Source organism: Pholcus phalangioides, unplaced genomic scaffold (assembly GCF_987345545.1).
Source record: "Pholcus phalangioides strain wild (caught in Gottingen) unplaced genomic scaffold, Ppha-v1.0 ptg000024l_1, whole genome shotgun sequence".
Taxonomy (NCBI): domain Eukaryota; kingdom Metazoa; phylum Arthropoda; class Arachnida; order Araneae; family Pholcidae; genus Pholcus; species Pholcus phalangioides.
Window position 1 is genome coordinate 14,311,759 of NW_028301616.1, and position 26,720 is coordinate 14,338,478.

General features: G+C 34.4%; 1 protein-coding gene across 1 annotated transcript; it reads left to right on the plus strand.

Annotated features, from left to right (window-relative positions):
• Positions 1–180: 180 nt before the first annotated feature.
• On the plus strand, positions 181–21,160 carry Hibch (3-hydroxyisobutyryl-CoA hydrolase). The gene is made up of 12 exons (XM_089250388.1): positions 181–337; positions 2,759–2,804; positions 4,474–4,605; positions 5,985–6,069; positions 7,685–7,774; positions 8,849–8,901; positions 11,930–12,008; positions 13,391–13,536; positions 14,383–14,469; positions 15,270–15,425; positions 20,293–20,431; positions 20,806–21,160. Exons 1-12 carry the CDS (start codon positions 309–311, stop codon positions 20,922–20,924), a joined length of 1,161 nt encoding a protein of 386 aa, XP_089106514.1. The 5' UTR covers positions 181–308; the 3' UTR covers positions 20,925–21,160.
• Positions 21,161–26,720: the final 5,560 nt, after the last annotated feature.

A 26,720-nucleotide genomic window follows, 5' to 3' on the forward strand; every position in this document is an offset into this window, starting at 1 on the left:
TTTATTAATATTCAAAAATGATTTATATGATTACGAAATGGTTTTTATTTAAAAATTACAACTTCTTTTGAAAATTATAATTTTTGCAAGTTTTTTTTTTTAACTTTTTTCCTATTGGGCAGAAAATAGTCTTGTACGCTCAAAGCCCTGGATAATCATAAACAAGTCAAATATTCTCCTTTGTCCTTCCTTACTTTACTTGACCTGTTGTTTACATCCAGAGTCATTAGGTTGCTCGTTAAATTACCGTTACGTAGCGGGTAAATTTTTTATTATACGATTTTCCGCTAATTTCTTTCGGCACTTTGATGGCTTCGTTCACCTTTCGCTGTTCAGTGTAAGTTGTTGGCATTGAGTTATCCTTGCGTTGGTGCCGTAAAAAAATAAAGTTATGGGAAACACTTCAACTAGACTATCGGTATTTGCGGGAATGTTTTGCCATTACAATATCTTTGGAGGGAAAGTGAGATTCTCGAGTTATAAATTTATTGCTTGTGATCATAGTCGTCCCCCACACACATCCTGGAGCAGGTTTTTTTCTGCGCCGCGTGAACCGAATAGCATTTCGCGTTGATAGAAACGTGAAACTATCACGTTATGCATTTGTTTTCCTAGCGTGGGGCATCATCTGTTCTATCGTCTGCATATCCACGTATTTTTGCCATTTTGCACAATAAAGCCAGGTTATCCTAGGAGCAAGTTTCTACAGTACGTGCAGCGTAAAAACGCTGATTGGTCGAAAAATCTATTTCAGATTTAAGCCGGGTTTCTCTAGGAGCAGGTTTTCCGTGCAGCGTAAATCGCCCAGCGTGACACGCCGTCCACTCGCCAATAAGAAAAGCAGTATGACTTTTTCCCTACAGAACGCAATGCGGCTTACAACAGCGTTTAATTTCGGGCGTGATTGGCCGACTGCTGGAGGAGTCAAATTCATCATGTGCCGCATGTTTGCGTTTGCCGATGTTCTCTTCACTCTTATGTGCTTTCTTCCCCTCCCCTTCAAACCAGAGCATGCAGATGACAGAGTAGCTGATGCCAAGGCCATATACTATAATATAGCCACCCTGATCTGATGCGCTACACTAGGAAAACACAAACACGTTGTGTGATTATATAACACATTGCTGCAGACGTGAAATTATACAGTTCAAAACACCTATTCCTAGGAAAACCCGGCTTTATAACCAATCAGCGTTTTCACTCTGCATTTTGCACAGAAATTCTATTCCTAGGAAAACCGGCTTTAAAATAGACAGGAAGAGTAAGAAAACCCAACGAAAGTAAAGATCATCAAAACGCGTGGCTCACAAGGCATTTGACTCCTGAAGAAATCATGTTATATGTAAAGCGCTGCCATGAGACATGTTAGGCTCTGTAGGAAAACAGTAGCATCAATGAGTAGACGGGTTGTCGTGCTGGGCGATGCTGTGATAAAGCCTGTTCCTGGGAAAATGGTCCTTGGTGGGCCCTAAGCCAAACTTTTCATGGACCCTTTCTATTGTGAGTGTATACCATGAAAAAACTATCATAATCATCCCGGGCACTAAGGCAAGTTTCTATTGCACCCAAGAAACAGAATCTTGAATAATAATTTTTTTTAAAGCTTAATGACTCCCTCCATTGTGGGATTACACAATTATATGAAATTAGAAAATTTTGTGTCATTTTTGGAGTAGGCTCCACTTTAGAAGTCTTGTAAAGAACATTACAGTTGCCAGTAGGGCAAACAAATTTTCTAGTTAACCTGGGAATCGTCAAACTCTGCTTTCTTTCAAATGACACACACTCTGGTCTATCGCCATGAGCAAAAAACTGCAGAATAAATTGTGCCAGAAGTGTGTACCTAGCAGTCAAAGTAAAGGATGCTAAACCTTTTCGAGAGTGCGGGCTGCTTCACTGATTTGGAAACATGTAGCAGGCCACTTGAGTTATCTGGAAATGTTCTGAAAATGTGCCACAGTTAATTTAAGTAATGTTTTGAAATATTCTTTGAGTCACAATGATCTGGAAATGTGCCATGAGCCACTGAAATGATTTGATATCTCTTGGGCAAACACATGAATGGTTTGATAATTTGTCAAGGACCACATCAGATTACTCTGAGGGTCATGGGTTAAGCATGTATGCATATAGAAATGTCCTCTCCACTTGTTAATACAAAATTCATTGAAAGACTGGTTATTTGTAGAGATGTGTGTGAAGATTACAAGGAAGAAAATTCATCACTGCCTCCATGGAGACTCGAACCCTGGTCTCTCGCTTGCCGTACGATTGCTCTACCCTCTAAGCTATGGAAGTAAATAGAATATTTTGACCTTGGAGTGTAGGCATATATATATATATGTGTGTGTGTGTGTGTGTGTGTGTGTGTGTGTGTGTGTATATATATATATATGTGTGTTGAAAGGCTCCATGCATGGTCCCCGTCCATGTACGGATCCTTTCAAGGAAAAGGTTCTGTGACAAATGCATTTAATAATGTAAATTGCTGGCGGGACACAATTTAGGCCAATTTCATTAGAATCCCCCTATATCTGTACAGCTGTAGGTCTGTTTCTCTCTGAAACTTTTTGGAGGGAAATTGGCTCGCATTTGCACCTTGAAGATGGGAACCACAGAAAACCAACTTCAGCTGACCACCACCTGTGCTGCTGGTGGGGTTCAAGCTCTGCTGGATCATGAAAGTCATTTTTTAAGAAATACATTTCTTATGTGGCATAAATTTTATCTAAATTTGTGTTTTCATATTTTCTTGCAGGCTTCGTAAATTTCATAAAACTGTTAGGCAGATACAGACGAGCATTGTAAGTTAATTAAGTTAATGATTATATATGTTTGTGTGTGTCATATTTGTGTAAAATATTTTGTGACTGAATCTCTTTTTTTTTTTTTTTTTTTCTAATAAGAGTTTTTAAATCTTTTTCTTTTTTGCAGTTTCCATGAAAAGTTTTAAATGCACTCAATGGCAGTGTTTGGCAAATCGAAAAAATATTGTCTCTAGCCCAATTTCTCAGGAGCCAATCATGGCATTTTCCTCTAGAAAAACAGTCCTAAATAATGTTTTCTTTTACTTTTCCCATGTTAAAAGACAATCATAATGATATCAGATAATTTTGTGTCGCCCTTAGACTACAATTTAGCAACTACATTTAAAAAATTTTAGTCGCCTATAGTGATTTTTTAGTCGACACAGTAATCTGGTGCATAAGATTTGTCCAGCTGTGCTCAATGATAATGATATTAATTCAAGTAAGTAATAGGTTAGAGGGGAGCTCCTTAAAATACCAGACTACCCTGTGCACCATCTTTGAAGGGAAAAGTTTGACGTCAGTATTATTGCTACATCTAATTACTGTTCCCTCTCCTGCTTTTTTTCAATGATTTCAGAGACATTACTTTTAGCTGTAAACCTGTTATTAGCTCAAAGATGGATATCAAGCCTGCTCTCCTTCATAGGCACCTTGAAGTAGACTACTGCTCGAATACCTTAATGGTTTCTCTCCCATGTGTACACTCAAATAAAAATTTTATTTTAAAGTATGTCTATCTCAAACCCCCCTGAATGGATAAAATAGGAGTGTCAAATCCAATTTGAAAGGAAAAAAAATACATATATATATTTTTTCCTTAGGAATAGTTCGAATAAATTGGAGGGGAGGAGGAGTAGTAAAAGATGTTCCGTAAGGAATATTAATGTGGGTATCTGTCTGCTAGTTCAAATTCAAGTGGGGGCACTAAAAGTAGTATTCACTAGCCTATTGCAGGTAACCACATGTTCAGTGCCATCGTAATACATGGGTTCACCCAGGCATGGTCCTGGGGTCTCAGGAAAATGTGAGATGGTTAAAATTTCCTAGTGTAGGCATGTAGCCTAAATCAAAATGGGAAGGAGAAAAATTTTATATAGCCAGGTGTATGGACCTCCAAAAAAATTTTCACGGTGGTGGGGGGCATAAATCTCTTGAAATGGCCCTGCATATGTTGCACATTGCGACCAAATTTTTTGCTTGACTGTTCAGTCTTTAAACCTTTCAACAGCAGCTGTTCTTAAATAATTCATGGATGCAGTGATATCAGTAACACTTGCTGCATGGCTCTGAGCTCTTAGAATCGTCTCACTTGTTCAGAGTCTGTCAAATCTCATTGTTTGCTGATATCTTTACAAACAAATCACTTCTACTCCTTTCACAAACATTGAGCTTTTTTTAATACTTGCTCTCTAGCAGCAACAGCATGAGGCCATAATAAATTTTCGTAAAACTGTAAGAGGAATCACATAACAAATCGGCCACCAAATTTGTAGAGCTATTGCTGTATTGTTTTTCCCCCATCCATGCCTTGTGTAGTGCAAAAAAGAACATAATCTAAAAATGAATTTAATTTAAAAGCAAAGAAAATATAAAGAAACAATGGGGATAGTGTAATTTTTATTTTCAATTGCTAATTTGTATTTCCAATTGATTTTTCATCTAGAGAAGAATGTCATCAGATTCAGAAGTTATCTTGGAAAAAGTCGGTAACAAGGGCATAATCACTCTGAATCGACCAAAAGCTTTGAATTCGTTGAGTCTGTCTATGATTAGGCAGTTATATCCCCAATTAAAAGTAAGTGTTGAATTATTATTTGAAAATTTGGTGGTTTAATTATTTTTCTCGTGACTTGGTAATAAAATATTACTATCAAAATTTCAGTCTTATATCTAATTTGTTACATATTTACATCTAATTTTTTACATACACAGTATGATCTAAAATGAGATCTTTTTAAATCACAATTTGCTTTTCAATCGAGGAAATTAAACATTTTCTTTATTTTCAATAATAATTAGCTCACAGCCTAGTAGTAAAATATGTATTTATTTCAATGAAAACAACCAGCTGTCTAGTTTGAAATCATAAGTACCCTATACCTATCAAAATGAAAGATATATGTAAAAAATCTGTTTAATTATAACCCTTCACTTGCATGCATGGGTTGTACTCTGGCCCATCGCTTAGGGGTATATGGGGAAAAGGAAGTGATCCGGATGCTGAAATCCTGTTTCGTAGAGCACTAATAGGGTAAGACTGGCCACAGGAACCCCGAATGGAACACCAGCATTTAACGGTTGGAAAGAAGTGCCACTTTCTTAATTTACCTGTCTTTCCTTGTGTATGGTATAGATCATACACCAGTGGAAGAGCTTGGAGGCGAGGTCTATCCTTCAGTGGGTATGCCCAGGAATCTTCCAGGACTTCGTGTTGCAGTTAAATGTAACAGGACTACTAAGAGAAGGTTGAGTGAGATCCATCTGCATGGTTACCTTGCAGCAACATTTGACCCCTGTGCAAAGAGTTGCTTCGGGTGGGGGGGGGGTTGCTTTTTATACCTGAAGTATCTGCCACTGCAGTTTAGAATCTTGCATAGCTTACTAAGAGCATAGTTTTTACGTATTGGTCTCATTAACATTAGACCCTTTATGAAGTGGAGGGGCTTTTGTTACCCTATTGAGTGTGGCCCATGTGTTAAGATAGCCATGTCCATCTTGTATTAGCCATTTTCAGGCATAAAATTATGACTTAACTAAGATCTGTAAATCAAATGTGTTGAATTTTTTTTTTTTTGAAGTTGTCTTCAGAACTTTGAAATTTTAAAACCTCTGATAAACACTTCAAAAGACAATGAAAATCATTGTTTATCAGAATCTGGCTGTACTTGAAATAATTTGTCATTGATAGATCACACAGATAATGATAAGAGGTGTACTCAATGAATGAGCTGTAATACTATCATACTGTATACTCTCATGCTGAAACACATGAATCTCAGTGAATAAAAATGCCTCATGTATTTTAAATTTCAAACAATGTATTGTGTTAATTTTTGTGGCCCTAGATGTAATTTTCATTCAGTGCTCTGTGCTAAAAGTTGTTGATTTGACTCTGCATGAATTTGTTAGTCCTAAAACCTTGTGTGTATGCCTATTTATACTTTAATCTTTCAGATGTGGGATTCAGATCCAGATGTAAAAATGGTTTTGGTGAAAGGTGCTGGAGAAAAAGCATTCTGTGCTGGTGGGGATGTGAGAGGTATGTTACATACTGGCATAGATACTTCATTCATATTGTTCAATTATCACAGAATTTCTTTTATAATAAAAATATTTCAAAATCATTTTCCCATCCACGGTTCCATTAAGTGGTAATTTCATTTCAACTCAATGGGCTTTTCTTAATTTTATACCCAAAACAGGCCTACATGATTTTGTGCTGTCTAACGGGTTATATAAAAAAGAACAAGATGTACTAATAGAGAAATCATAAAATTGGGGTTTATGAGTGTAATGAAATTAAGTGCTTTCATGAATTAATTTTTTTTTTCAAATTAATAAAACCGATGTCCCCAATCAGAAACATTGGTCATTGAAACATTTAAAAAAATCTAATTCATTCTTTACTACTGGTGATGCAAAAAAGAAAAAAAAGATTTTCTGAATGGTAAAAAATATTACTTTTAATTCAAAATTGCCTCGTACACAACCGTGTATTGCAAATGCGATCTGAATGTTCTGTGCTATTTAAATCCTAAATTCTTTTTTTCAGCATATGTTCGGGAAGCAACGAATAGCAGCAGGCTATAAAAAAACTTGACTTAATTGGTCATGTGAATCTTAGATACACTGTGAAGCAATTGTGATACTTTTCTTGTTTCTACTTAGAAATAGTTAAGGTTCGTTTAAACGACATTCTTATGTATCACATGGCCAGAAGGACTAGATGGCATGATCAAAATCACCTCAAATTGGGTAAAAAAAGCAGTTCTTGAATTTAACATGCACTTGTCTGATATGCATATGTAACAGAGTTATCATTTGTAGTAGCTCCAGTGGACAACCAGCCTAAGACTGTTGCAGATTATTTGGAAGAAAAACCTGCTAGAGACATGTAGCTGAGACAAAACTATGTAGCTATGGGACCACAATTTCATTTGTTATAAACCAGGTTCTATATCTGGGTTCAATTTGCAGATGCATGTTAAAATTAGTAATCCAACAAACTAAATAATTAAATGGCTATATGACCCTCAATCTGACCATAAAAAAATCAGTTGAAAACTTTGATATATACAAGCTCAGAAATATTATTTTCCATTATAAAGCATTTAATCGAATGGTTGGAAATGTCACAAAGCTCATGCTGTGTAGTGAAAATTTTATATATGGATATAAAAACTTTGTCACATCTCTGCTCAGCAAAGCTGGTTTGACTGTATATTGAGTTCATAAACCTGTTCATTGTAAGTACACTGAAAGCTATTTTGTAATTTTGGATAAATTTTATATTTTTTCCTTGTTTTGAACATTGTGCACAAATGATTGCAAACATTTGCTAAACTTCTAAATTTCTTTGTCCATTCATGATTCTGAATGAACATGTCTTTGATCTTGTAGCTTTTTTTTAGCTGGTCAAACCAGAGAATTCAAATGAGTATGCTTTAATTCTTATAGTAAAACCGATTTGTGACTAATGCAAAATAATTTGTATTTGGAAAAAAAGTGATTATTTTTGTTGATGATTAGGTTTTAGTTTTTCGTTACCATGGCAGATGTTTGTTATCTGTGTGTGATGGTTTAGTGTCTGTTGTTTTTTCCCCTTTGTTGATGCAGGTGACTCTCCTTAACATATTCTGTATCCTGTTTGGTAGCACTTTATGATTCTCGTGTAAAGAATGATGACACCAACACAATCACAGAAGACTTCTTTCGAGAAGAATATCAGCTCAATAATCTTATTGGTAAGTTACTTCAACTTTGTTGAATGTCACATACTATTAGGGTAATGTATTTCAATTTTTTTTTAGACCTAAGTGTCAGTAAAATGTGTGATATGATTTGGCATTCCTCTTCCTCCTAGCCACAGATCATAGCTCACCGCTCTGTCTGAATGAAGAGATATAAGCAGGTGCTTGAAGAAAACCTGGGTCAGGCTGGAAAAACTTAACATACCTCTAACTTGAGTGACAAATCATTTATATAAAGGCTAAGGTTTTTTTAAATAATTCTCAAAAAAAAAAAATTTCAATGACAGGTGTAATGTAGGTGCAAGTAGAGAAAACTCTTGATTTCACAAAGAATAAATATGGAGTCAGAAAACCACAAAAACTTTGTAAATAATGTCAGTGTACCTACCAACATACAAGAAAATCACTAAGTCTAAGATAAGTCAAAAGAAATATCAGTTCATATCGTTTTTCTTCGAAAAAAATTATTATTAGCTTCTGTAAATTTGACTGATGCGTAATTTGGTTTTTTCCTCTTGCTTTGGGTTATAGATATGATTATTTTTAACCAGAAATTTGTATGCACAGAATATACTTAGAAAAATACTGCAGTTGTATAGTTTCATTGTCATTGGGATGATCTTATGATACCTTCTCATCATTTCATTTTTGCAAATACCTTGTTTCTTTACTGTCAATTTAAAAATCAAATACAGACATGTAACTAATTGATGTGTAATATGAATTGGATACAGTCTATGCTAGAAGTATTTGGGACTTATCTTACTAGGCGTTATAGTGAAATGGTTGGTATAACAAGAGGTCATCATAATGAGCATTGGCTGTATCATACATCAAAACCATGTGATAGAGAAAACAAACACAATTTTAATATGAATTTCAATACCTTATAAAAATGAATATTTTATACAATACTCAAAACTTACACATAATGCATTGACAGTTGGGAGATATAATTTTTTTCCCCGATTGTTTTTGTGTTATGCATAGACCTATATACCACAAATTGAACCTCAGCATTTTAGTTTGCACATCAATATTTTACTTATCTTTTGTCTTGGGTTTCAGGTACTCTTCAAATACCTTATGTGGCCATAATTCATGGAATAACGATGGGTGGAGTAAGTGAACTACTTTGTTGTTCTCTGTCATTCCCAATCTACATGTCATATCTTAACTTATTATTGCAGTTAAATTTGTTTTGAATTGGCCCCTTTAGTGTTGAATTTTGTGTAACTACTACGAAGCACCTGAAGATTTTCTTTTGAAAAAAAAAGAGAAAAATTATGAACTGTCAAACTATTTGTACGAGCTTTAAACTTTGCACAGGCATAATTTCCCAACAAATATTGCCCAAATTCGCAGATTTGTACTATTTGTTTCTGCAACTCTTTCAAAGGGAAGGTCAGTGAGTGTGTATGGATAAAAAGTTTGAGTATGTATAGATGAAAATGGCATGAACTATCAGTTAGACTTATACCACCACAGATATGGCATTAAAGAATCATCACTTTATCGGAACCACATGGTGATAACAACTTAGTTGTCTGACTCGAAAAAACTACTACTCCAGTTCTTTGTAACTGAACAATTAATTTATTGAAAATGTGTAACAAGAACTTCAAAATTATTAGTTAAACATGTTGAAAAACAATTATTAAAACAACAAGTATCATAAAAGGTAAAAAAACTCAACGAGTGAGCCTTCAACTGCATTTTTATACAAAAGATGCAGTGATGTAACAGCTTGATACAGAGACACCTACAACTTAACTTATATCATTTCTTTCAAGTCTGATTTGTGGAAAGGATAAGTAATAATTAGATCACATTTTTTATGAAATTTTTTGTCTTGTTTTGGGACAAAAAAAAACACCTTGTGGTATCCACTTTATAAAATTTCTTGCAGAGCGTAAAAAAACAACTTTTTCGAAGAAAAATACAAAAAATTATATTCAAAACTATCTGGAAAAAGTTTTAGAAAAAATTACTAGAAATATATATTTTTTATTGTTATTATTAACTTATTATATATAGTGGTATTTTTTTAAATTTTAATCACAACCAAAATTTAAGTAACCATTAAAATGCAAACTTTTTAATGATGCTGTGTTAGAATTTGTTCTGCCAAATGCATATTCCATCCAGCCCATGCAATTTTACTCAAATTGAAGTTTACCATTTTGTACATATACTGTGTGCACATTATCAGTCATAACTTTTTTACCATTTTTGTGGTTATTGGTTTAGGATGTTTCTCAAAATAAGTGCTGTTACTTATATTTACTTTTTTTTGAGCTGATAATTTTTGTTTCATGGTTTTTCACGTGTATTGAAAGCCAGAAAAATAATTTTTAAAAATATAAAGTAGAGCGGCAATTATACAAGAAAATGGTGGGGAAGGTGAACACAAATAATCGAAAAACATGGTTAATCCACCAGGAGTAAAAAAATTAGTTAAAATAACAAAATACAAAAAAGAAGTATTTACGTATTATACCTGTTTAAAATGACTACCCACTGTATATATTCATATTATCTGTGTGAAAAATTTAAAAAAAAAATTACACTTATTGAATGATAGCCACACTACATTGATGCCAGAAATACAGAGGAATAAAAAAAATGAAGTTATATTTTTCCTGTCACAGCAGTTTTGCTCAGTTATAAAATTTACTACGAGAATGACATGAGTAAAGAATGGCGCTGGTCCAGCCGATAAGCCATGTAGTCATGTGACCACATCTGAAGTTACACCATTCTTGTGCCTTCAGTTGCAAAAGAAAGCGATACATTTCGACTAACTTACCAGCATTCCTGTAATTGGCTGTAAATGTTTAAGTGCTGATTGCCCCAGGACAGTTTGCAGTTCTTATGTGGGCATATGGTGGGGGACTGCCGTTTCAACGCGTTGACATGGGAGTTCAGTTCTGAGACTGAGGGGCAATTCTGTAAAAGAATGAAGAAATCCAGTTCTATGAAATGGAAATGTTTGTTTTTATCACAAAATCTTGCATAAGCAATGAGAAAAAAAAGGATAGATAAGGTTAAAAAAAGGGATAAAAGTATAGCCACTCGACTGCAGCCTGGCAGTGGAGTGGTTAGGGAGCTAGCCTCTGACTGTGTAGGTCTGGGTTCGAATCCCGGTTCGGGCATGGATGTCTACTAACACTAACAAATTCCCTGGACGGATCATGCTGATCCCTTGGGAATACATGTAAGGATCACATTATTATTATAAAAATAAATAAGAGCTGAGCATGAAGTTGAAATTTTCATAGCACAGTTGATTTGCTTCCCAGTTAATCCATGCACAGATAATCGAGGTTCTACTGTATTTTGAATTATACTGCTTGACTACATGACAACCATATTTTTATGGGCATCTTTTTATCAGCCACCTCGTTGGGCATTTTGCCTGTTGTGGCGTTGTATTTGTATTTGTATAAAGGGCCTTATTGAAGACATACAAAACCTCAAAAAAAAATTTCACATAAAATAAATGTATTCAAGTAATATTACTTTCCAAATATATAACCACCTTCTTTTTGATTCAAACTATAGTAAAAAAAATTTGGATTGCAAACTTCAAGGTAAAAAAAAGCAAAAAAAGATTTTAATAAATTATCGAAATAACAGCCACACACATGTTCTGCAACAAACAAAGAGTTTTTTATTGGTATATCTACCAGCAAATTCAAAATATAAAAAAGGAAAGAATATGACCTCACCTTGCAAAAGCAATTCTGAATTTTTATCTTTAATCTGGCTGTAATAATGACCGTTTAAAGAACCCTTTGCAACACTACACATTTAAAGGTTAAAACCTAAACTGATGTTTGCATGAAATCAGGCTTATGTTAGTTTTTCATTTTGAAAGTGATAATTAAAAGAAATATATGAAAAATAAAAAGTTAAAAAATGTTGACCAAAATCATTATTTTCGAATATCAGTTTCTTACTTCAGGTTGAATTTAATGTCAGAAATATTGCTCAAATCGCAAAAATTTTGTTTTCTCCCTATTTTGTATATTCCACACATTGCTTATTAGAGTAATAAGGTAATTTTTTGGTTAAAAATACAGGTTTACTTTTTTAAGTAACAAAAAGTATTCTTTAGTTTTACATGTATTTTATTTTGAATTTTAGGGTATAGGAGTATCTGTCCATGGAACTTTCAGAGTTTGCACTGAGAAAACAGTTTGTGCTATGCCAGAATCAGCAATAGGTAAGTTTCTCACAAGTTTTAGTTCACGTTAAGATGTATTGAAATATTAATTCAGTAAAAGTCTGTTATAACGATGCTAGTTTTTCCTTCTCTTTTTTCAAGAATTGAACATGACTCTTATCATAGCACATTCTCTCTATAAAAATTCCTCTGAGCTACATTCCTCTGAACAAAGAATGGACACTGAAAAATCATATTTATTTGCTGCCCCCCCCCCTTTCTATTTTTAGGCTTCTCCACTATCAACATGGGATGTGTGATATGTTATTATCCCAGTTACTAACACACAGGACCAGGGCATGTAGTTTAAAGTTGTTTCTAACTGACAACGACTACTTAACCGTACATGCACCTCATACACATACCTCTACATAATTTCTAACAAATTGGTTCATGCTGAAATATGTGTGGGTATGTGTCATGAAGATGTGTCTAACATAGCATGATGTGTCTAACATAAAGTTTGTTTCTGTGTAATGCTTGTTATCTGTAGTCTGCCATCTGCCATCAATTTTTTCAGTTGTGAGTGAAGTGTATTGATTGAATAATTGTACCATTGTAGGCCTGGTTGCTCTCTGTGTGGTGAGACTTTTAACTGAGAGATCAGCTTATATTTGCACCTCAAAGTTGGGAACCACAAAAAACCAACTTCAGCCGACCACCATCGTGGCACAGTTGGATTCAAACCCGAATCCTCAAATGCGAGTCCATCACTATGACCACTCGACTACCACAGCAGCTTCCTGAATGACAAAAAAAAATAGTGCTGAAATTTTCAGATTAGTGGGAAAATTGGGAAAGTGATGACCATATAGCCATAGAAAAGTCGGCAGTGATATAATAATACTTGATTTTTCTGTTGGTTGACTAAATCCCTTTGCTAGCATGAATCGTGCAAAAATGTCTTGCAGAATCAACTACTAGTTGTAATTTAAATTAATTCATTAATATTAGAACAAAATGATCTAAAAGATGTTTTAATGCAAATAAAGTAGCAATTCAAGCATAACGAGAAGTCTGTTCAAAAGAGCATTGTATGAAACATTGAACATTGGACAATGTCCTCGCGACTGAACTGTCATTATAACAGACTTTTATTGCATATGCATAATGTCATTATTGAAATCATTTTTATGATCTAAATATTCTTTAAATAGTGAAAAAAATTCACGTAAAAAAAAATTGACTTTTTCATAGCTTCATGAAATAGTTTTTTTAAGATCATGAAAATTTGTTTTCTCTTATAAATCCTGAGCAATTATACTTTGAGCATTTTTTTTTCTTTCTCTCTCTATTTGATTTGCTTCCTTGATATTTACTTTCCATCATTTTGAATATTGTATTTGTATGATTTGTGCCATCACATTTTTTTTTCTTCATAGGTTTCTTTCCAGATGTTGGGGGTGGTTATTTCTTACCAAGGCTTCCAGGTAAAATGGGCTTATTCCTTGCTCTTACAGGGTTCAGGTTACAAGGACGAGATGTGTTTAAAGCGGGACTTGCAACCCACTTTGTAACCAGAGATTATGTTAGTAATGATTCTGTATTTGTTGTTGTTTTCTATTATTTTTTGAAAGTGACAGATTATTGCAAAATCTTTTTAAACATACTCAAAACCTATTTAAAACATGCATAATTGGAAATTGCCAAAGTGAATGAAATTTTTAGCTGCATAAAAATAGTCATACAATAGAACATTTTATTTCTTTTTGATATACACAAAACTCCATGCAAATAATCTGTCTTCTTATGTATCGATAACGCGGCTTTTCACACACACACACTTGTATCCTGCTTCTCATTTATGATCAGTTTCTCGTTAACTGCATTAATGTCAGTACATCTTCTCATGTCTTATATTTTTTAATAAATTCTTAAGTTTTTTTACAAGTGTTCATTCAATCTTCTCACTCCGTAATATTTCTTCATATCTATTTAAAACCTGTTTCTTGTTAATAATATTTGTTTGTATTTTACTGTTTAGAAGGACAAAACTATACACAGTGAGAATTTTTCATACAACAATATTACTCTCTGGTCTTGATGTATTTTTCATAGTGTTAATTTGTTCCAAGTATAACAATAATAACAATAACCCTTTTATGTTTCTCCGGTTTAAGTTTAGTTTGTTCAGTGGTATCTTTACCTACAAAATCAATTTGTGAAAGTTACATGTATGCATAATCACATTTGCTAAAATAAAATAAATGTGATGCTGTTACTTTGTTCCAAATCGATACAATATTAATGCTGGTGCTAAAATCGATTATGTTACAGTAAGTGTATTTCATGCAGAATATATTTCACTGCTGCTTCCATCTTAAAGTATAAATTTCTTTTGTCCAGTTATACCGTCTTTCTTTCGTTTGTACAGCTTGAAAATCTAGAAAGTGACCTGATGAGATTGGAAAACCCAAATCTTCATGATATTGACAAAGTTCTGCTTAAATACCAATTGCAGGTTTGTAGCTTACCTGTTTGAAAACATTTTTTCAATCAATTTATTACATCTTTAGGCGCAATAAAACAGGAATATCATTGTTTTTTTCTGAAAAATACATTTCAGGGGAGTGAAATGCTGAAATGCAGTTCCAATTAATTAGCAACATTTGTCATTTTGGAAGAAAATATTCAACTTATGTAATTTTAAATTCAAAAATATAATTTATGTGCATCATTCACTGATCGTAAGAGAAATAAAAATCATTATATTGGTATCATTCAAGTACACAAATAAATACCTGTATAATTTTCAAAAGTTTCATATGCAGTCAGAAATCAGAATGATACACAGAATATGTGTATCAAAAAAAAAATGAATGAATAAAAAGTATGAAAGACTGAATGCTAAACGGAGCAATGAAGATTTATTCCCAAAAATATTTACATATTTTTTATAGTTGAGCTCATACAACTGATCACGTTTGAACAGTAAACCCCTGCAATCTATTGCCAAAGAATGGAACTGCAATATGCTATGCTAATTAAGTATCACCCACAAAGAATTTTCTGTGAAAGCCAAAAGCGCTAGTGATTCACTGAGTCAGAAAGGGTTAATAAAAATTTAAATAACACTAAAATTTTAATTTTTCTTCAGAAATATTCATTTTTTTTATTTTCATTTACTTTTCTTTTTACTTTTTCATTTTCTTACCTTAAAAGGTACATCCTTATTGTTATAATTCTGTTCTGTATCTGCTATCAATTTTCAGTGTTTATGCTTACCACACAGCTTATTTTTTACCCTCCTGATGTTTCTAGTGTGAAAATGACCACAAGAAGGAATTTACCCTCAAGCATGTCATGGGGAAGATTAATACCTGTTTTAGTGCTGAAAGTGTTGAACAGATTTTTAAAAACTTGGAGAAAGATGGCTCAGACTGGAGTAAGGCACAACTGGAAATATTGAAAAAGATGGTGAGGCTCTCTCATGAATTTTTTTTCAAATAATTTTTGTCATTTCAAGTTTGTATTTTAGTGATATCTCTTAAGAATTTTATGAGTGTGAATCCATGATTAATGCAAAAACAGTATGGTAAAACTTTTTTTAAGTAAAAACTATTTTACATAAAAAGCAGGGCTTAACGAATCAAAAACCTAAGGAGAAAAATTTTAAAGCAGGCCGAATTTCTTGGGACACTTTTTTGGAAAAATAATTTTTGTCCCACTTTTTCAAAATGTATTCTATTTTTATGCAGATATAAATTGTGGAAAATGACGTTCTCCAAAATTTTGTGGTGTCCTCAGACAGAAAATTTTGATAAATTTTTTGACTGCCAGGGTAACATGGCACATATCATATTACAATAGTTATAGTCAATTTCAAATTCAAATTTATTCATTTTCAACATACAGGAACTTGATGACGTTGATTTGTAAAACATATTTATCATCCAGAGGCTATAATGCCTGTATGGATTGAAAATTTACATGAAATTAATGAATAAAATAAAAAATGTGATATGAACAGAAACATTAAAGAAAAAAAAGCATGTATGCAACACAAACGAGACAAAATTATCAATGTCAAATAAAAGAAAAAAACGTAATAAAAATTAACAATGAAAAAAACATGCGCACACAATACAAAAAAAGACAAAATTCTTCATGCATAACGAGAAACATAAAATAAACAAAACATTAAATATAAAAAAATGAAACTCGCTTATACATAGACAACACAGACAAGAGCAATTTTTTTTAAATTGAAAAATATACATAATTAAAGTGGCAAAGCTAAAGTGAATAGATATTATTGCTACTCCTAAAGGTCAAAATAAGAGTCTACATCGTCTATTGAAATTTAATTTTAGTTTTTTAATTCTTCATCAATAGTTCATGATACAACTACAAAGTAATCTCGAACACTTTTGACTTGGTAGAGGGGCCCTGGGCAGGGAAAAGTAAACAAAAGACCAACTTTGGAAAGAATGTCTAATTTTTTCAACAAAGATATTTTGTTTGAATTTCAAGCCCTAAATTCGTAGAGCCCATGCTTTCTATGATTATTTATTATCTGTGCCTGTTGCACTTTGACTTGATTAATTTGATTCTTCGATTTAAATCATTTTTGATTTCCTTGCGCTATGTGTAATCTTTGACGTATCAATAAATTTTGGTTTTGTCGGAGATGCCCTGGTGGGGCCGAAGTGCTTACATTGCTTCTTGCGACAGAGGCTGGGTGTCTTGCAGTTTCTCCAGTAGAGCCCATGCAGAAATGAGATCTAGCTTGAACAGTCCCCAACGTTCCAAAAACCTTAGTCGGCAAATGAACTTCCCCAACGTAACTTTCATTACTTAAACTGTTCCGTTTGGGTACATAGAATTTCATGGTGACTTTTAAGCATATTGCAATGCTGTTAACAAGCTCTTTTTTTAATGGGAGCCATAAAAATAGTCGGTTCCACTTTCTCAAATTTTTTCATAGTGACGAGTTAACCGAAATTAGCGACGAGTAAATGAGGGTTTAATAACATTGTTGTCTATGAGAGGTGGAAGGGCCTGAAGAAAAATTACAACTTAACCGGAGTGACGACTTAACAAGGTTTTATTGTATTTACTACTTGAATTGCAATTACAATGATGTTGCAGCTCACAAGCAAGGGTGTGAAATTTAAGATTAAGATGTAAATCAGTTTGCATAATATTGAAATTGATGTATTTTGTTTTCTGTAAATTTAATTTTAAATCATTAGCATAGAACCATTTTTGAATTAATATAAAATCATGGTTAATATGATTCTTGAGACTCAAGATCATCACATGAATATATTAATACAGAATCATCTGTGTCGGCATAAGCGATCATGGAACCGTAAAATTCCAAATTACATAGAAAATTAATGAAAATCAGAAAAAACAAAGGACCCAATATAGATCCTTGTGGGACTCCTGTTTATTTGGACATAATTAATGAAATTATCCTGTATTTTGACTCTTTGTTCTCTATTAGATAAATATGAAGTGAACCAATTTAAAGTATGACCCTAAATACCAGCTGAATTAAGTTTTTGAATGAAAATATATAATGGTTTACATTGTCAAAAGCCTTCGAAATAACTAAAAATATTGCAACAGTAAATTTGCTTTTGTCAACGTCATCATAAGTAAATTTCGAAAAGGTCAAAAGGGCATCTTCAGCACCTTATCCTTTTATAAAACCAAATTGGTTTTTTCCGCAAAAAAAAAAATTCGAAGAATACAAAAAATGATATATTAAGTTTAGAAAAACCGGTGCAATTGAAATAGGCCTATAATTCAGCATAGAATTTTTATCACTAGCTTTAAAAATAGGAGTAATAGCGGTTCGCTTCAGTGACTCTCAGGAAATACAGCAAAGGTTATGGTACAGGTAAAGGTATGGTAGACGAAAGGTATTTTTTAAAATCATATATATATGTAGTTACCAAATAACGAAGTATTGTTTTTTTATATGATCAAAGTGGATGTTGAATCAATTTGCATGTTCTAGGGTAATTTCAAGTGTAGGTTCAATTTCATGGAGTTTTTTCCCCCTCAAAAACAGTCACTCCATAATATCCAGAGATAACCAGGCCCCTCATTTGGGGGGGGGACCCCTACCCCGGCTTTTGAAAATACACTAAAAATGGTATATATATATGTACAAATATATACATACATTGAGTACATGTACTTTCCCCCCCCCCTTCCCTGGAAAAAGGTGAAATGACGGCCCTGGAGATAACCTTCGGTTCGCATGAACTGCCTTTCTGATCCTTCCAGTGTGTTTGCTCAGGTATCAAGAAACTTAACAAATAGTAGCACTTTACATTCAGAGGTGCTGACATGAAGAAAACATTGAGGGGGGCTAAAATTTGTCTGTCGTCCTGCATATGTACGGGACTCCACTTGAATTTAGTAACTATATTGTTGTTAATATAGACAAATAAAAGAAAACAATAGCTATCTTCCTGGATATACAGAAATGTTTCAACAGCATTGACCATGCCATTTCACTTAATAAACTTCAACCATATGGAATTAGAAGTAATGCACAAAGTCTATTTAAATCATACTTTAAGAACAGGATCCAAAGAGTTAAATGTGGCAAATACATTAGTACTCTGATGTCCATGAAGAAAGAAATTCCTCAAAGATCTACTTTAGGACCACTTCTTTTTACTATATTTATCAATGATTTCTGTAACCTTGATTTATTTGCTAAAATTATAGCATTCGCTGATGATACTGCATTACTTTTTTCAGCGATAGATCATCAATCTGTAACAAACTTTGTAAATTGTGACTTAATTAAAGTTTGCAACTGGTTTTTTGCAAATAATCCAGAAATTAATTTTTCGGAAAACAAAATTTATGAGCTTTTCTTTGCATAACAATACAGATATTAGATACACAATATTTTTCATAGCCAAAACTGCCCATATAACTTTTCATGCACATGCTCATCTTTAGAACAAGTCTCTTCATTAAAGTATCTTGGTGTACATATAGATACAAACCTAAAATGGAAAACACATACAATCAAAACTTTGATACACCCTATACAAATTGTATTTCCTTAAGCAATATGTAAATTGATTTTTCCAATTGTCATTTTATTATGGCGTTATTCATTCACATCTGTTATATGGCCTGACTATAGGGGAAATGATTACATAAGCACACACTTTACACCTCATTATTCAAATAAAGAAAAAAATAAAGCAGTTACTAATGATTATTCCACTCTCTTATATGAACTTTTTCTCCACCTAAATATACCCTGCCACTTCGTTATCTATATTTTCACAGATCGATAATTCTTCTAAACAAAACACAACGTGATCTACTTTTCAGTACTTCAAGAACATCGAGTAGATTTAGCATACCACTTATTCATAAAATATCAGAGAAATCATTTTATGTTTCTTATTCCAAAATTTTATTACAATTTGCCATCTGATATTCTTGACTGCACTTCATTATTTGTATTTAAAAAGTCTCAAACAATATTTTCTCTCTATAAATGATATTGAAAGTTATTTTTAATATGCAATATATTTTTTTATTTCAATTGTGCTCTCGCAAAAAAAAAAGGAAAACACTATCCCATCACTCAAAATTTTCTGAATTGGACGTTCCGTTGTTATTTTAATACTAATTATTTGCTTCATTTATAATTTTTTTATTTATGTGAATAAAACAAATCACTCATCTTAATTTAAATCAGTGTAATATTTTGTGTCTGTGTATATGTATGTCATATTCATAGATGATTTCTCTGTCTTGCGTCTTTTCATTGTTTTGTTTGTTATTTATTTATTTTTTAATTACGATTAGTTTATTATTATCTACTATTCGTGTTTGAAAATTAACTCTGTAATGATAGTGTCCACTAGTATGGATCGACAACGATCCCTTGGATGGATTTTCTTCGTTGTAGATGAATAAAATTGAATTATGGGTTTCATATGGTGTAGACACAATTTGCGTTATGTACACGTTAAAATTAACATGATTAATAATAAAGAATAAAATAATTCTATTAATAATTATTTACAGAAATGATAACAACAATTGTGCTATCATGTTTAAAAAATTTTCTGATTGTAATAATTAGTGCAAAAAAATCAAAATTGTTTTGCCCTAAAGCAGGAAATAAATTGAGCCTGAAAGGGGTTAAAAACATAAGTGCCCAAATAGATAGGCCAAGAAATGCAGTAAATGCTTATCACTTTCATACTTTATAAACACTACACAACTTGCACGACATAAAGTTATTTATGCTTTTATTGAAAAGTATGGATTTCCACCTATATTCTAGTCTCCTACTTCTTTGAAAATTGGATTCGAGCAATTGAAGAGGGGAGCAGATTTAACTCTTCAGGAAGTTCTGAAAATGGAATTCAGATTGTGTCAGAGATTTATGCAAGATAATGACTTTGTTGAAGGTGTTAAATCAGGTATGTGTTGATTTGTGAAAATTATTCATGCATTTAAATGAATAATTCAGTTTATTACAGTGGACTCGATAATCAGGCCATGCATTAGTACGGCTGTCCATTAATCCAGCATTTTCTCTTTGAGCATAGAAGAAAACATGTCACTGTCTACAAAAATTGATATTATTTAAATGGACTTTTTTCAATTAACTTCTATAATCCGACAGTTTCTGTAATCTGGCACATCTTGGTGTAATATGTGCTAGATTAGCGAGAGAGTACTGTATTAATCATTACTTTGAGCTTATCTGATTTTTGATTTGAAAATTTGTGATTTATTTTTTGAAGAAAATGTTTTCTTTTGTTTTTTGCTAATGTATAATTTTTTCATATAGTTCTAGTCACTAAGGACAATAAACCACAATGGAAGCCATCCACCCTAGAAGAAGTTTCAGCCGAGAAGGTTGAATCATACTTTGCCAAATTGCCTTCTGATAAAGAATTACACTTGTGATAGAGGACACCAAATGGAAACCATCTGAGCGCTAACTGATTGTATAGAGTTTTGTGCAAGTCGCCATAGCTGTTACAAAATTTTGTCTGTCAACTTCGTTATCTCTCTCACGCATTTTTATTTTGTTATTTGAGAGTTTTTGCAACCAGCTATAAGAGTGAAGGTATTTGAATATGTATGTTAAAATCTGTATAATGTCTGATGAATTTCAATATATTTTATCTTCGAAATTTCAATCCTTTTTAGATGTCATATTATATTTATTTTTTGTATTATTTTTTAACACTGGTGGTGCTGGATCTGAGATCCACTTTAGATTTTTCTTATGTTTCCAAAGTTTAAAGATTGTGGAGCCTTCAACAGTTCTATATTAATAGTTCGTGGAGTTTTATATTAACCCCATTTGTACCCACATTATCCTTCATTTGAGTACAGTGAGGTTTTGCCTTGTATAATACTTTAGTATGTCTAGATGACAACCCTACTTGGAGATTGGCACCGAAAAAATTCTCGAAGCCATTTCTGGTTTAGAAATTACTCCTGGGGTTATAGTGTATTTTATTATGTTGTGAGTACTTCTGTTTTCACCTTATACTATCAACATTATATTGTTATTTTCATGCAAGTGATTCTTTTGTAATCGATCATTCAGATTACAGTTTAATGTAAATAACTAAAATTGAATTTTGTTTCACTTCAACTAACACTTATCAAGTGTCATACTTCCTGTTGGTGCATCTCTTGGAATGTTCTTAATTGGTGCAATTTCAGTGAAATATCCAAGTATCGAAATAGAATTCAAGATGCGTTCATAAACGGGTTAATACATCTGGTATTCTATCATCTCTGAACAATATAAAATGTATTTCTGATTATATAATTGATTCTTCGTGGATCTCGATCCAATGCCATAACTAATTGGGGTTATTCCAGAGGTGCCACAATCATAATGTTTATTCTACTTTGCTTCAGTCGAACTCAATTAATACAAGAAAGAGAAATGTCTAGTATTTTCTCGTCATATAATTTCATATGCAATTGCATATTAAATGATATTCCAAATAATGTGGGGCAATACATGCTCTAGATCTGCCTTAGACATACTACGGTCAATGAACCGGTTGACACCACCTTTCTCTCTGGGGATGTAATCTGACTCTAAGGTTTGTTTTTCTAGACTAAGGATGGCAACACTGCACTGGTGAGTTAACACACGATTTTTTTTGTCTCCGGTGTTACGGAGTTACTTACTTTACTGTGTTTTTTCCATCGCTTTACAGCCAAATTGTTTGTTTCAAAATTTTTTTGATATATGGCTGATGGATCATCAAATAAGATTGGCACGAAGCGAAAATCGCTTTCTTGAGCACTGTCAGACTTTGTACAATGTAGGATAGCAAGTCGGAACGGCGGAAACATATTCGGGGACTCCGATTGGTCTGATTTGGGGGCCGATTTTGATATGCGAGTCTCACTTCTCTACCTAGTTGAGGCTGAATCCGAGACCAAGTCCCTACTGAATAAAATGCTTGGTAGATTAGATCATTTCGCAGCTTGGTTGCAAAATGTGGAAGATTGCTTTTTCGAACTGGAATCGTGTGTTGATCAAGTGGGAAAAAAAATCCTGTGTCCCTGAGGGAGACTGCACACAGCGATCCAGCCCTCTCTTCTGGTCTTAGTGATTCCAAGAACAAGGCTGAAAATTCCATAGCTGAACTGCCGAGAAAACTAGACGATCAAGAAAACCGCTCCAGAAGAAACAACCTGATTTTCTCTTGTTTGAAGTAATCGGTTTCGGACCCACCCGAAGATCTACGATCGGTATCCCTGACTTATGCAGGGAAAAGCTGGGAGTGTCCGATATCAAAATCAAGAGAGTACACCACTTGGGTACAAAAAACCTGTTCGTCACTGCCCAATAATTTGTAAACTGCTTGACTTCAACGACTCCATGGCAATACTGACAAATTCAAAGAAGCTGGAGGGCACTGATATTTTCATCCAACAGTACTATTCCTGAAGAGTTCGACTTGCATGAGCCAAACTCCTGAATTTTGCGAAGGGCCACTCCTCTAGAGAAAACAGCAATTTTTGTCTAATATTCAACAAACTTTTCCTAGATGGCTCCTGTTTTATGTATAATGCGACTGGTGAGAAAGTGTTTGAGTGCTCACCTCGCTGATAAAATAGCCGAAGCCTGAATAAAGTTCTTTCGGTATTCAATCTAAAAAGCTTGACATTTATAGCTGGAATATTTTTTTTATGTGTGAAACCTTGTGTCAGGTTCATTTTCAATGACTGATTGCCACAATCATAACTACTCTCTGCCACTTTTATATATAATACTTGGTTTAATCATAATTTCTCGCAATAAAAATTATACTATTTACACGTCCTCGCTTACAGTGAGCCTTTGAAATCACCTTCTGAGTTCACAAGAGCCACTTTCTAACTTAAAACACACCAAGCTTCTTTCCTCTTCTCCGTCGAGGGCCTTTCTCTCCCACCCACGCTTTCTAATCCCATCATGCCCCTTTCCGAAGGGGGAACCCTTACACCTTGTCTCCTACTTTCTCTGCAGGACTTGTAAGTACTCTTTTTGATTTTAACTTTGTGTTGCCTGCAGTAACTAGAAATGTCAGTATCGGTTGTTTTAAAAATGACTGGTTGCTATGTATTAGGAAATGTACGCATATAAAATCCTTTATAGGAATTTTTTTTGTCGCGATCACACACACACATCCTACAGGATTTTTATTTGAATTTTATTTTTGTATATATTAATCCATCAGAATGGAATGCAATTTCTAACAGTATTTTTAATTTTTTCTCATGTTCAAGTCAAAAATTCATCTTGCTCGTGATTTTAATGCTAGAATAAGCTTTTCTAATATTTACAATGGATCAGGAAATATATTCCTACTATTTGGAAATCTAGAAGTTCCTAAGATACTATGACCAACATCAGGGGTTGTATGCTCATAGATCAATGCAAGCTCAATGATTTAACTGTTCTAAATGATCGAGATATCTGGGATTCTGTAACGTACGTTGGAGGCAGCTGTTCCTCTGTTGTGGACTGCCTTTACTCGCCAGATTATTTAAGTTCGATAAGTCGTTTCGAAGTTCTCAATCTTAGTGACTCTGATACTTTCCCATTCAAATACATATTTTTAGTGCCCCCACTATGTTTGAAACTTGCTTTAAGCACAAAAAGGTTTTTTTTTTTTTTGGATTCCCGAGAAGTGTGAAATTTTTAGATCCAACGTAGACATACTTCTTTCCCAAATCGATGTCTCCCACGCGGATTGGAATTCTCTACATCTCGCGATCACTTTCGCGGCCAAAGGTGCCGATATGATGGGATCTAGATCCGTGTTTCTTATTCTTGGTTTGATGACTGTAGGGAAGCTATTGGGTCTCGAACCAGGCCCTATATTGATTTCGTAGGTCTGGATTTGGGGAAGATCGCGTAAGATTTGCGAAATTAGGAAACAGCACATTTACTCTGTCGCTGTAAAAAACTAATGTATTTTTAATCACTAATTGAGGAGCCAAATCTGTATAAAAATAGCTCCAAATTTTCTGAAAATTTATGAACGAAGGAAAGAACATGTTGGCCATGATAATATCGACTGGTCCGGATATTTTTCTATTTTCTCAGAGACCAACTCCGTCCCTCTCGAACCGTTTAACCTCTGCTTTAAGCAAAGCCGCTTGTAAGTTCTCTTAATGCTTGTAACACTCTTAATGCAGCTTTGGCTTTAAGGCTTAAGACCAGACCAGACTCAAAATTTTTCGGTGGTGACTGGCCCTTAAAGCGGGCCATTAGCCATCATAAAGGCTGGGGCCCCTTGGGGACCCCCGGTGAGGCTTAAGTTCTCAGAAATCCGGGTTTTCCTAGGAGTAGAACTTTTGGAAAAAAGTAGAAAAAGCTGATTGGTGGAAAAAAACCTGAATTTCAGGTTTTTAACCAATCACCGTTTTCACGCTGCGCGCGCTGTAGACACAGCGCGCTTAACACATCACAAACCAAAAATAGAACTTGTGCTGTCATTTGTTGTACAGAAAGCAAATAACTATTCTAGTATAATTTGCAAACCATAGATGGCAGCAAATTCCTGGTATAGGACATTTTCCTCGTACTGGTCAAAGCCGTTGAAGTTTTTATATGTCAACAAACATGGCGGACCACTGTTGAATTTACATACCCTTGATGAAATATTCCGACATTCCCACTGATACAAGCTATGAAAGAAACTCTCAAGAAAAAGCGCAACTTAAAAAAAAAAAAATGTGCCAATGGTGGTTTCGATAGCCCACAAACAATAATGCAACCAAATCAGTACATTATGCTGTACCGATGTAAATATGGTCGGTCTTGACTTAACGGCCTATGATGCTCTCATTATAAGCGCAGGGCTTGTTTCTCGCATGGCATGGCACCACATTCTGCTGTCTAACGCATGGCCCACCCGGGCACTGCTTTGGGGACCTCATGAAAATGAGATATAGTTGAAATTTTCGAGCAGTATGCATATAAATTTGCCTAGTAGAGCCTCAGAAAAATTACTTGGACCAAGGGCCCCCATGGTGCTCCCTGCCCAGAGCCCCGAAATTGGCTCCTTTTTGTCTTTTAGGCACACGCTGTGCCTCAAGTACAAAGTGCTGGACCAGGAAGGGGGCTATCAAGTTTAGTCTTTTCACCAAAAATTACAAAGGCGGGTGCCAAAATGCGCACCTGCCTCGGGCAGCAGAGTAAATTTTTTGTTATAGTTGCAGCCGTAGGCGCAGGCCCCCATAGGCTGAAAAATACATGAATGGCTAGGGGAACAAGACGACGATGGTGGTGTTAATTTTCATTTGTATGCATATTTACAGGGGCGTCGGAAGTGTTTCGAACCTGTGGGTGCCCGTCTTGAGATTCATGTAGGAAATTTCGATTTTGAATCAATTCTGTGGGTGCTCGAACCCGCTCTACAAACTTCCGTGGGTGCTCGAGCACCCCCGGCTCCGACGCCACTGCATATTTAGGTTCCGTTGGCTCCGTCATTGAGGGGGCTCCCCACACACAAAGCAGCAGGTTAACAGGCTGCGATCTTTTGCGAGCCCCCAGGCGCCACATCAGTGATGTATAAAAAAACCTAAAAAATAATAAGATTTGTCCCGGGCACCCAAACTACAATCTTTACGGAGTCACAAGCAGGGTCGCAACTAGATACTTTATCACCCTCTGTCAGACAAGGCTCAGGCTCTATCCCAGTGATTCCCAACGTGGGCGATGGACTGTTCCAGGGGGGCGGTAGAAGCTACGGGTACAACACATTCTCGGAGATAGACTTGGAAGACTGGGGGGGGGGGCACTCTGCACTTCGTGGCAGAGTCTGGAACACTTTATTTTGTCAATAAAAAAAACATACAAAATTTTTGCAACATATTTTCCCCGGACAATTGGGTACTGTCGCGATTAACAAATTTTGTGGTGATTACAGACGGATTGGGAGTTGGAGAAAAGTTTCGTGGTTAAGACGGATGAATGTACACATATTAGGATGGAGGTATGTTTTAAAAGCAACTTAGCCCCCCCCCCCCCCATGCCATCTCATCTGTTATCTTGTCTTATTATCTCATCTTGCCATATTATATACACCGGATACAAAAAGAAATGAGAATCTTATTATGAAATACAAAATATATATACATCCATCGGAGAGAGTCATCTCGCTTAATACCTTATTGGTGAGCAAATGGGTTTGATAACTTGCGGACTAGTGCCAACACCCACTAGAAAACACT

Coding starts and splice junctions, on each gene's coding strand:
- Hibch (XM_089250388.1), top strand. CDS start 309: ATGGCTTCGTTCACCTTTCGCTGTTCAGT. Junction 338..2,758: donor TTCACCTTTCGCTGTTCAGT/GTAAGTTGTTGG, acceptor ATTTTCTTGCAG/GCTTCGTAAATTTCATAAAA. Junction 12,009..13,390: donor TATGCCAGAATCAGCAATAG/GTAAGTTTCTCA, acceptor TTTTCTTCATAG/GTTTCTTTCCAGATGTTGGG.